Source organism: Camellia sinensis, chromosome 12 (genome assembly GCF_055761805.1).
Source record: "Camellia sinensis isolate YWXY chromosome 12, ASM5576180v1, whole genome shotgun sequence".
NCBI classification, from domain to species: domain Eukaryota; kingdom Viridiplantae; phylum Streptophyta; class Magnoliopsida; order Ericales; family Theaceae; genus Camellia; species Camellia sinensis.
The window spans coordinates 87097638-87110097 of record NC_138972.1 but is presented as its reverse complement, the minus strand read 5'-3'; the positions used below and the strand labels follow the sequence as shown (position 1 = coordinate 87110097).

Below are 12460 nucleotides of genomic sequence, written 5' to 3'. Positions count from 1 at the left end.
GTTCACATGAACGTGTCCACGGACTACTTGCCCTTCTGCACTCTGCCAACAAAAACCAAAAAACCATAGTTAACATAGTCAAAAAACCAGATTCGCCTCACAAACATAACACCCACCCCTTATCGTTCATGTAATGCACCAAAAAAAACTAAAACACACACCCTTTACGCCATACATAAGTTACACACAACCAACGTTACTAGCATTAACAAAAAATTACCACAGTTAACACAGACAAACAACCAGATACGCCTCTCAAACATAACACCAACCCCTTATCATTCATGTCATGCACCAAAAAACTAAAACACACACCTTTTACACCGTACATAAGTTACACACAACCAACATAACTAGCATTAGTACTGTCAACAACACTATTTCAACTCTACGCCACACCCATATTACAGACCACAAAACTTCGGGACACGCATTTAACACCAACATACCACTCGTCCCACAAAGAAAAGCAACACGACAGTCATTCACATCAGCACCTCACAGGTACTTCACAATTCGTTTCACAAATCCCAGCAACAGGACGCAGAACAAAAAATAAAAACAAAACACCATTACACATCCTACATCTCCACACCCCACATATGTTCATTACGTTCACAAACACAACCCTAAAAAAAAACCCTTAACAACGTCAGAAAATAACACACACCCCAAAAAAAAAGCACAACCCCGCCCATCCCAGCCACACAACACATCATTATCTTCCACTTGTGTGGTCCCAACCAAATTTTACGTCCCCCCATGCCAACTACTTGTCAGTAATTACACCGACACACGCCACACACAAGAACCCCACACAAACCCTACACCCACAACCAAGTACAACCTTTCCCACAACATCACCAACACCAACCCACCCCAACACACAAAAATAGCATCACAACACACATAACAAATCAACGACACAGACAACCCCAAAATAAAGATTGCAAAAAAAAAAGCCAACTGCAATCGGGTAATCAAACCGAATAATCAAACACTCACAATCCACATTGTCACACAACGCTGACAGCATAAAGATATGGTACATACCATTGTCGGCCATAACTATACACCCACAACCAAGGACTGCGGAATATGAACACTAGGGTTTCGTCGTCGTCCACGATCTGCCCTGTCACAAACACATTTGCCCAACTAATCACAGCAACAAATGGAAATTGCCCACTCAATCTTTATAATTTCCCCCCAAATCACGCGAACGGTATATATGGTCAATCCCAATTTCGAAATCCAAGCAAATCGCAAAAACGAGGGTTTCCTATGTTACGTTTCCACTTAACTGTGTGTGGGGATGTGGATGCTGAAATCGGGTTGTGTTTTTAATGGGTATGGGTTTCAATATGTGGAATACGTGGCAACCAAAAACCACAAACGTTCTCTACAAAAACCCTTAGTAAACTTTTCGCGTGCGTGACAGCCAACTGTGTGACACGTGACAAATCTCATGCCATTTTAGCTCATCTGTGCCACACGCGCAAGCGACGTATCACAAGAAACAATCCACAAATACTAATGGCAATTGGGTCCTTTCACAACAAACAGGACTAAATGGAGCATTAAAAAATATTTGGGACTAATTGGATTATAATATCAACATGTAGGATTTATTGGTAAATTTCCCAAAAAAATAATTGATTGATGTATAAAATATAACATTTTATCTTGTTAACTATTTTAATCATTTTTGTCTTTATTAACTATTTTAATCAAAATTCTTGATGCCAAACACCAATATCACAAGAAAATCAACCCATTAATAACAGTAGCAACAATGGGCTCAGCCACCAATCACCACTTCCACCAACAATATTATATCCACAAGCAGCAAATGAGCGAGATGAGGACAGAAGAAGCAGAGGTAATTGGTATAGGGCAACATAGCAATTTTACACAGTTAGTGCGGGGTATTGTGGTCATTCATTGTATGTTTCCATCATTTTATTTCTGTTAAAACACCAGCAGAGGTAATTGGTATAGTGTAATTTCTGTAACGTGGAGGGAATTTGTATTAAAAACAAACCCTCAGGGGTTGTCAGTGTTATTTCTTCTCCCTTTCCGAACCTAACCGATCTACGGATGCAAAAAATCGTGAATAGGTTTCAGGGTTTGTGTTTGAAATGCCGACTAAAATTGAGAGAACCAGAACTAGAATCTTAAGGAGGATGACATGGTTGGGTTAGGGTATGAATAGCAGCAAAAGAAGAGAAATTATAAAATATTTTCTCAAGTGTCCGTACTCTATAATCAATCATCATTCATTATGCCCTCATGTTTCTTAATCACTTAACACAATAGTTCACTTACCACATTCTCCATCAATTATAATATTATAGAGTGCCACATCTCTATATTCTGGAATTACTAAATAATTACCCACAAAAAAAAGAATGGTATTGGTGATGACATGGCTGATTTCGAAGTCGGCGGATGACAATCTTGGAGAGTTTACTTGTTGACCAAAAACTTTTTATCAATTCTAATTGTTATTAAAAATGGAGTTAATTCCACCATTACCGCTATCAACTATTATAACGGTTGGGTTGGGATGTTCTAAAAAAGTGTACTTTTTGACTTATTGGCTTATATGGGTTGGGTTTGGGTTGGGTTTGATGTGATGTATTAGAGAGGTGATGTGATTTAAATAAGATGATATGACTTAAATAGGATAATGACTTTTTGACTTTTTATATTATTTAGTAGATGCCAAACTTGGCCAAAATATCACTTCTTTTGGTCTCATCTATAAACACATACATATTCATCACACGAACTATTAAAATTATATAAATACACCCCTTTTGAAAATGGTTTAAAATGATGAAAGTGATATATTTTTACAGTTGAAATCAAAACGTGGAAGTTTATAGATGAAGAATATAAATTAATACTTAATTGAGGGATTTTGGTATAATTAACCCTTTAAAACAATTTACACCCAATTATATTAAATAAGAAACATGAGGATTAATGGATCTCACCATAGCAAAACATGTGGGCTCACAGTTTCTTAATCATTCTAGCCAAATATATTAGTTCTGTTTATACAGCTTATTCTAACTTAAAATTGATAATCTATATGCAGAATTTAAAAGAATTGCTTTCCCAATTTCAATTTTTTTTTTTATTATTAAAATTTATCTGAACTATAATATCCTCTAACAAATCTCTAGTCTCTAACTGCCTCTTGTAATTGAGGTCTGTCCATATTTCTTCAAGTCATATGGGTTCCACTTGGGGACAGTTAAGAATTTTATATTATATTTTCACATGTTTACTAGTGAAAATTAAAATGTTGTCTTGGGTTCTAAACTCAACTCTTTCTTTTAAATTATTTTCTGTTTATCAAAAATTTGCTTCTAATATTTCATCAAAACAAGTAATCTCTGATACAAGATTGAATTGAACCCACAAAAATGAGTTTCCTCAAATCACTATTGACTTTCAGAAATTCCAAATCCATGAGGTCTGCCATTCCTTATCTTGTTTTCTCAATTCCTGACTTTACACAAAACACAAATTGTTGATATGATCAAAGCAAATTAATGTTTTCCATGCTTTTTCAAATTTTTGTTTTGCAGGGTCCAAGATGATATTGAACTCAAAAGTCCCACAGGAATCAAGCAAGATGGTATCATCAAGCACACACACAAAGTTTCCAAGAAAGATAGAGATGAATTCACACCAGGCTGCTTGAAAGGTGAAGTCCTGTCCCGGGTCTTTGCCGAGGACTACCAGTTAATAGACACATCAATTCTTGATCCCAGAGGCCCCGTGGTGCGGCACTGGAACGAGCTATTTTTAGCAGCCGGCATGATCTCACTTTTTGTTGATCCTCTCTTCTTGTTCTTGCCAAAAATGACCCCTGACTTGTGCATTGAGGCCTCTGTATCAAAACTCCAAGTGATTTTGACAGTTTTACGAATACTGTCAGATCTCTTTTATGTGATCAATATTTTAGTACAGTTTCGAACAGCTTATGTTGCGCCTTCTTCGCGTGTGATTGGGAGGGGAGAGCTTGTTATTGATCCTTGGAAGATAGCGTACCGGTACCTTCACCGGGGATTTTGGATTGATCTTTTGGCTACTCTTCCCTTTCCACAGGTATGCAGCTCTATTTTGTGTTTTGAGAATTTTTAAAATTTAGTCTTTTTAAAGTTTTTTGGGTGTTTAATGTAACTTGAAGTGATTTCTGTCAATCCATTGGAGTCTCTTGAAAACACCAGATTTGAGAACATTTTCCTCTCCCATGATTTTGTCAATTCTCATATGGGCTTTTTGATACTGGCTTTCTTGAATACCAACATGCATGTATTGCCATTGTCCAGACTACTCCATTTTGGACTTCTGATATATCAGAGATAGATATTGTCTTCTATTGGCTGATATATGACTGTATTGTTGAGACTGATACGTATCTGATATCATTAATTAAAACCATGCTCTGATATTCATTTTTGGTACTTCTATTGCAATTATGTATTGGTTAAACTTTCCATTACAAAAATTTTGAGAAGGCATATCAAACTCAAAATCTTCTACTGATAATTGACTTTGATTTATATCACCTTGCCTTAATTTCAAAGCCTTATTTGATTGTTAGAAGATTTGTAGAAAAAGAGACCTACTTTCAATGACAAACTTCTTAATGTTTTTGCCCAATTTCACATCTTTAACTATGCTTTCTTGGAGACAAAATGAACATGGAGGAAAATGCAAACACAAACACAAATTTTCTTGCAAAACAAACAGATTCTCCATTCAAGAAAATCTTTCAACATGTCTTTTCTGTGTTCAAGGGAGATATTTTAGTGATCAATGTATTGTTTGTTTTAATGAAACAACTAATTTCTTCCCCCAAAATTTCAGGTTATGAATTGGGCAATCATCCCTTATGTGGCCGGTTCAGTGTCTTCAAACTCAAAAATCGCCCTTAGGTGCATCCCCCTTGCACAGTTCCTTCTGAGACTATTTCTTCTATACCCTCTCTCATGGAAGATTATCAAAGACACTGGAAAAATGACTGAAACGGCGTGGGTGGGCGCTGCTCATAACATGCTGCTTTTTTATATCGCGAGCAATGTAGGCGCAACCACATTATCAGAAATACCAATACATGTTTTTGTTTTTGTTTTTTCTGCACTCATGTCAATTTGTGCTTAAAACAGGTTTCAGGTGCTTGTTGGTACCTTCTAACTATAGAACGACAAGAAGCATGTTGGAGGAGTGTGTGTGATCTTGAAAACCCGCCTTGTGTATATGAATTTTTTGATTGCAATACGATCAATGACACTACTAGGAGTGCTTGGTTTGCAGCAACTAATGTTTCAACTCTATGTAATCCAAGCAATACATATTATGAATATGGAGTATATGCCTTGGGACTATTAAATAACGCGCCGTCTGAAGTGTTTGTCAAGAAGTACTTTTTCTGTTTTTATTGGGCACTTCAGAGCCTAACGTAAATTCCTTTGACTTATCTCATTCATGTTTTTTTTTTTTTTTTTTTCTCTGTTTCCTGCTGAACTCCCTCTCTGCACATCCTAATCTGCAAAATTTTCTTTTCTTTTCGGTTTGCAGATCTATAGGTAATAATCTCGCGACAACTGGCTATGTCGGAGAGAATATCTTTGTCAACCTCGTTGCCGTTTTGGGGCTTGTTCTTCTTGCAGCCCTTGTAGGAAATATGCAAGTGAGTCTTGCCTTTACACATCACACCATTTATTGGTATACTAATTGTGTGAAATTCACTGTCCTTGCAGAGTGAAATTTCACTGTACCAGAGAGTCTCTGCAAATTTTCTGACAGTGAAATTTCACTATCCGAGAAAATTGTGCACTTTTTTCATCACAAATCCTAGATCTCACATTGAAAATTTTTGTGCTTAATTGGCAGAGGTACCTCCAATCAACATCACTGCGGTTAGAAGAATCAAGGCAGAAGAGAACTGAAACTGAGCAGTGGATGCATTACAGGCAAATACCTCCAGAGCTAAGGCAATCTGTTAGAAAGTATGATCAATATAGGTGGGTGGCGACACGGGGAGTCGAAGAAAAAACCATCATCAGTGCCCTCCCTAAGGATCTCCAAAGGAAAATCAACAATCACCTATGCAACAATCTAGTTAGAAAAGTAAGTGATATAAAAACCAAAAAAGGAGAGAATATATATATATATATATATTGTAATTTTAGTACTTTTTGCATAATCTAACATGATTTGTGTCCTCCCCCACCAAAAAAAAAAAAAAAAAAAAAAAGGTTCCCCTTTTTGATCAGATGGATGACAAAATGCTAGATGGGATATGCGAGAGGCTGAAAGCGGCACTATACACTGAAGGCACGTTTTTGGTTCGCGAAGGTGACCCTGTTAGAGAAATGTTATTTATCATTCGAGGCCATCTTGATTCCTACACCACCAATGGAGGACAGAGAGGATTTTTCAATTCGTCACGTATAGGTCCAGGAAACTTCTGTGGGGAGGAATTGCTGACGTGGGCACTTGATGGGCCAAGAAGTGTCCTCCCATCGTCAACACGCACGGTCAAGGCCATTTCTGAGACTGAAGCATTTGCTCTCACCTCTGAGGACTTGAAATTTGTGGCACTGCAATTTAGGATGCTTCATAGTAGACAACTGATACAAAAATTCCGGTTTTACTCTCACCAATGGAGAACTTGGGCAGCTTGCTATGTGCAAGCAGTGTGGCGAAGACATCAAAAGCGCAAGGAATTAGCCCATCACAATGCCACAGATGGTGGAAGATGGTTCGATGAGATGGATATTTTTGTGCCACAACCCGGGTCTGGCTTGGAAGTTTATGCAGCGAGGTTGATAACGAACATTAGGATGGGCGGAAGCAAGCGTTTTGAGTCTGAGGAGAGTGGAGAGAGGCCTAATGAGTTCAATTATGATGAGAACGAGGAATGAACGAAAGAAATGTGGACCGTAAGGTTGTGTAGGTCATTTAAATTAATATGTCCATTAATATTGTCATGGCAATTCTGTGGAACTATCAGTAAGCAGAGTAATAAGCTTAAATGATTGTATTTGTACGTGTTCACATGTGTATGTATGTGCATAAATGAGGGAAAGAAGAAGAAGAAGAACGGCCGCTTACAATTTGCAACTAAAAATGTAATTATAAAGTTGGGACTGCCCAGTTTGGATGAAACAGTTTTACTAGATTTCGGCTACTAGAAAGCTGCTTTAGTTTTCAAATTCTTATACAGATGTGCCAAACAGATCATATTTATGCATTTAATGGTATTTTTTCCCTGTAAAGTTACTGGTATGCATAAGTTTCCTTCCCAAAATGCCACCACCGCGCAACGTGTCAGAGCTAAATCTCCCGTGTTGAATATGCTGTTCATGACATGCTGTGCTCGCCCAAGGTAGGCTTCATATTCCTTGTGATTAGTGAAAAAATCATTTATTTTTGTATTATACTCCAAATTAGTATCTTATTATGACAGAGTCAGTAACAACAAGCAAGATTAAAAAAACAAAAACAAAAACAAAACGAATTCATTGAACCATTGTTTTTTTTTTTATTTGGACCTAACCATAAGTCCATGACCCTTCCTTGGATCCCCTCTACCCCACATACCTTCTGAGAAAAAAATAATTTGAAGTATCTTTGATTTCACAAAATGATCCAGATGAGCTTCCGTAGTTGCTTACATCTATAATATATAGATATGATAAGACTTTTTGATATAGCCATTTAAGAAGTTCTATGTTATTATCCCAAGCCAGTCTCTGTTTAATTTTTATTTTTAAATCTTGGCGTGCATCGGTTAGCATATGCTACTTTTTGTAAAGTGATGGTTTGGTGTGTGAGGAATAATACCTATGGTTATTTGAGGCCATAAAACAAAAATGTGTAAAAAACATCATAATTGATCTTTATTTTTATATTGAAATGATCATTTTCATTCAGTATTACTACCTGGGAATGAGTTTTCTGCAAGAAAGCAACTTCAAAAAAATTTATATGTAAATCAAAATCATGACTCAACAAACGTGGACAAGTGCGGTATTAAGGTCTGCTGTAATGGGCGTAATCCACACGCATCCGGGTATTAAATATTTGTTAGTCAACCTAAGATTATCAGTTTTTAATGTTGTTATACTAAAGTTAATTGCCAACTGTAAAGGAAAAATTCTCAATTGAGGCAAGTTGTCAACTGTATAATACATAAAATTGCATCATTCCCAACCACTAGCAATCAACTAATCCAATATTAATTTTTAATATTTTGTGCATAAACTTAAAAAGTTTGTTATGATTAAAAATTTTATAAAGAAATTCTAGGAGGATCTGAAGCAAAAGTATAATGCATAGTCATAGATATAACTGCTCTTTATAGGCCTTGTTTTTATTTATTTTTTTTCAAATTGCTTTTTTAAAACATCAAAATCTTTTGCTGTGCTTATACAACAGATAACAATCCCAACATATAATAAACAATTATGACTTGAACAATATGGCCACATGTGTTTCGATGGTCAGAGGTTAATGAAGTTTTGAGTTCCTCAAGCAGAGGATTGTGTCTTCTGATCGAATCTGCTGCAAAAAGTTTAGAGAAAATCTTCAATGAGGTGCAGGAATTCAAGAGACTTAAGGTCTGTCCTAAATCCTATAATCTGTTTTTATTTTTGTTTTTGTTTTTGTTGTTGCTTTCAAAATCAAATTCTTTACCATTCTTTTTTTCCAACCCTCCTCCAGAGTCCAAGATGAGTTTGAGGTTGAAAGCCGTCGGACTACATTTGATCAAGAAAGTGGGACTATTAAGCATTTACAGCAGAACGCCAAGAACAAGGATATGTGTGGGATGACAGGAAGGTGCTTTGACACTAAAGCACTCTCCATGGTCTTCCCTGAGGACTACAAAGGAGTGAAAAGATCGATTTTGAATCCTCGTGGACCAGCTGTTGGGAAATGGAACAATTTTTTCTTTGCAGTAGGCCTAGTTTCTCTTTTCATCGACCCTCTTTTCCTTTACTTGCCAGTGGCTGAACCGGACTATTGCTTTGAAACCAGGATGTCCCTTCAAATAGTACTGACAATTGTGAGATCAGTGTTGGATATCTTTTACATAATTCACATTGCTGTCCAGCTTCGAACAGCCTACATTGCGCCTTCCTCTCGTGTTTTTGGGAGAGGAGAGCTTGTCATTGACCCTTGGAAGATCGCTTACCGGTACCTTGTTAAGGGCTTTTGGGTCGATTTCATGTCTGCAATACCACTTCCACAGGCATGTCTTCAAGTTCAATGCTTTTTCTTGAATTGCTTTCTTGTTTCAATTGTATCTTCTCTGTTTAATTGCTATTGATTTATTAAATTGTTATTTTTTTTTTTTAGAAATTTATAAAAACATCTGTACTGTCAAAGGTGCTTCGTTTAATTCTGTACTTAAAAGCTTTCATTTCTATCTCCTCACCACTCTCCAACAACCCACAAGGAAGAGAGGGAAAAGAGGAAAGGAAAAGAAAAAGATCCAAACACAGCCTAAAAATTAACAAATGAGTCCGATCACAAAACGGGACACAACCCATGTGAAAGATGTGTTTGATTATGTGATCGGATTCTATGATAAGCTATGTCTCATTACTCTTTATCTAAACACCCTTTTTTTTTTTTTGGTTGCAATTTCAGATACTAGTTTGGGCGATCATACCAAATTCAGCTGATTCAGTGACTGCCCACTCTCACATTGTACTCAGATTCACCATCATGCTACAATATTTTCTAAGATTTGCTCTCATATATCCACTTTCATCACAAATTGTCAATGCCACCGGCGTCATGACATCCGAAACAGCCTGGGTTGGGGCTGCTTACAACATGATGCTCTACTTATTGGCAAGCTATGTGAGTCACTCAAAACTGAACTCATGGTGTTTGATAAATTTCCTAACCCAACCTTTCTATGTCCTCTTCATTAATTTTTGTGTTTTGGAAAAGGTTTCTGGTGCCTGTTACTTTCTTTTAAGCGTAGAGCGACAAGAATTGTGCTGGAGAAGCGTATGCGAGCAAGAAACAGGTTGCAAGTATGGGTTTTTTGACTGCCGGAGTGTTAATGACCCGGGCAGGAGTGGCTGGTTCAACTCAACTAATGTCACAAGCCTGTGTAATCCCAGTAACAGTTATTATAACTGGGGTATATACGGGCTTGCAGTGACGAATGGCGCTACGTCCTCGTCTTTCTTGCACAAGTTCTTCTTCTGTCTTTGGATTGGAATCCAGGGCTTGAGGTAAAAACAGTTTGTAAAAGTGAGAAAAACCTATGCTCTTCATGTTCTTACCAACAATTTTGCAAACAAATAAGACAAAACGAAAAAACTATGTTAACAAATATTCACCTGAAACATTGTAATATATGCGGTAGTACTAGAACAAACTATACTATTTCATAGAGATGAATGGTTTACCAAGCAATGCGCAATTTTCATCTTGTGCAGCTCTATCGGACAGACTTTTACCTCGAGCATTTTTACTGGGGAAAATATTTATTGCATCGTCAATTCAACCATTGGGCTGATTCTCCTCGCGCTTCTTATTAGTAATATGCAAGTAAGTCTGATAATCCAATGCTTAGTATTCACAAATTTGTCAGACAAAGTCATTTTCAAGAACTTAACTAACTTTGTACTTCACTGGTAGCGATACCTGCAATCTATAACTGCCAGATTAGAAGAGTGGAGGCTAAAAAGAACCGACACAGAGCAATGGATGCATCACAGGCAGCTACCCCATGAGTTAAAGGAGTCTGTGCGAAAATATGGTCAGTTCAAGTGGGTGGCGACCCAAGGAGTTGATGAACAAACCCTTCTCAACAGCCTTCCTGCAGACCTCCAACGCGAGATCAAACGCCACCTTTGCCTCGGTCTAGTTCAGCAAGTAAGTCGGAAACATAATCATCTCCTATTGATCTAGATTTAGCTTGCAGTATAGAACTTGATCTAAATTATGAGATGGGTATTAGTAATCTTAGTAATTTGAATCACTTGAGTAAAGATTTTGGATTTGGATGGGAATTTGTTTATGGGTATTTGATGATTTTGATTTTTAAATGAATTTAGAGGCAATGAAAATTTGAAATTTTAGAGTCAATTTTCTGTTTTTTTTTTTGTTTTCCTGGGAAAAGGTACCACTGCTCAATCAGATGGATGATCGTATGCTAGACGCAATATGCGAGAGGCTGAAGCCTGCATTCTGCATCAAAGGCACATTCCTACTTGTAGAAGGCGACCCTGTTGACGAAATGCTTTTCATAATCCGTGGCCACCTCGATTCCTACACCACCAACGGTGGCCGCACTGGCTTCTTCAACTCATCATCAATAGGCCCCGGTGACTTCTGTGGGGAGGAATTGCTAAACTGGGCACTAGACCAGCAACACAGTGATGTCCTCCCATCGTCTACACGCACAGTAGAAGCTATGTCTGAAGTAGAAGCATTTAGACTCACTGCAGAAGATCTAATCTTCGTGGCATCGCAGTTTCGTAGGCTGCATAGCAGAGAACTTATACATAAGTTCCGGTTTTACTCTCATCAATGGCGAACGTGGGCTGCATCGTTCATTCAAGCAGCGTGGCGTAGGCATAAAAAGCGAAAGGGAATAAATGAACTCAATATTGCAGAATCAGAAAGGCCAAGGACTAGTATTTCCCAAGAAATGAACTTTTTTGTGCCCAAACCAGGGTCCGGCTTAGAAGTGTATGCAACTAGGCTGATGAACATGAGAAGGGCTGCATCGGTAAGCAAGCGGTTCGAACCAGACCCTGCACAGCCTGACTTCATTGTAGATGAGGAATAAAACCAAATCTTAATCTAATGTCAAAACAAATTATGTGTTCAGTTAGATTTGTATTGTTCTCAGGAAATGAAATGTACAGTGAGGTTGTGAATTTATGCAACTTTTTTTTTTTTTTTTGCCCCCTCTTCAAATTAATGTGATACTGATTGCAACTCGTTTTTGAACATAATTGAATTGACCTTCTAATGTTTTGAACCTTTGTTTGGTACCCCTTTCAAATCTTTAAGTTTCATTTTTTGTTTTCGTTTTTTATGTCTTTGGAAATAAAAACAACGAAGAGGTTGTAAATGTTCATCGTTTCTTAATTTTGTGCAAAAATTCAGTAAATAATTTAGAAGTGTTTCCCTAAAATGGGTATTTTTAAGAAGCAAAATGCTTCAGACCCCCAGTGAGGTGTAGCTCCGTGATCGGGTAAAAAAAAATATTTATTTATTTATTTATTTTTTTAGTTTTCAGCCAGTAGGGACGCGCCATGTCACTAGGGGCGCGACCCCACTGGGTGTCTGCAGCACTTCTCTTTTAAGAACGTCACACTATAAAATTAGACTTTTTAAATTTAAGATAAGGCCTTGTTAGAGTTGGACACTCTATCAAAAAAGAAAGTAAAGAACAGAG

At 37.3% G+C, this 12460-nt stretch overlaps 2 protein-coding genes across 3 annotated transcripts; both read left to right on the top strand.

Moving 5' to 3' along the window:
- The first annotated feature begins 2933 nt into the window (after positions 1–2933).
- LOC114302744 (protein CNGC15b) lies at positions 2934–7304 on the top strand. Its single transcript, XM_028247815.2, has 7 exons — positions 2934–3487; positions 3603–4125; positions 4891–5103; positions 5190–5482; positions 5602–5713; positions 5917–6153; positions 6282–7304. Exons 1-7 carry the CDS (start codon positions 3438–3440, stop codon positions 6948–6950), a joined length of 2097 nt encoding a protein of 698 aa, XP_028103616.2. The 5' UTR covers positions 2934–3437; the 3' UTR covers positions 6951–7304.
- Positions 7305–8195: 891 nt separating this feature from the next.
- On the top strand, positions 8196–11957 carry LOC114302736 (protein CNGC15b). 2 transcript variants are annotated; one of them, XM_028247807.2, is made up of 7 exons: positions 8196–8648; positions 8752–9280; positions 9682–9897; positions 9991–10280; positions 10488–10599; positions 10690–10926; positions 11174–11957. In XM_028247807.2, exons 1-7 carry the CDS (start codon positions 8620–8622, stop codon positions 11843–11845), a joined length of 2085 nt encoding a protein of 694 aa, XP_028103608.2. In that variant the 5' UTR covers positions 8196–8619; the 3' UTR covers positions 11846–11957. The 2 variants fall into 2 exon arrangements, with proteins under 2 accessions (XP_028103608.2, XP_028103607.2); XM_028247806.2 differs by having other exon boundaries at positions 8254–8648; positions 9682–10280.
- Positions 11958–12460: the final 503 nt, after the last annotated feature.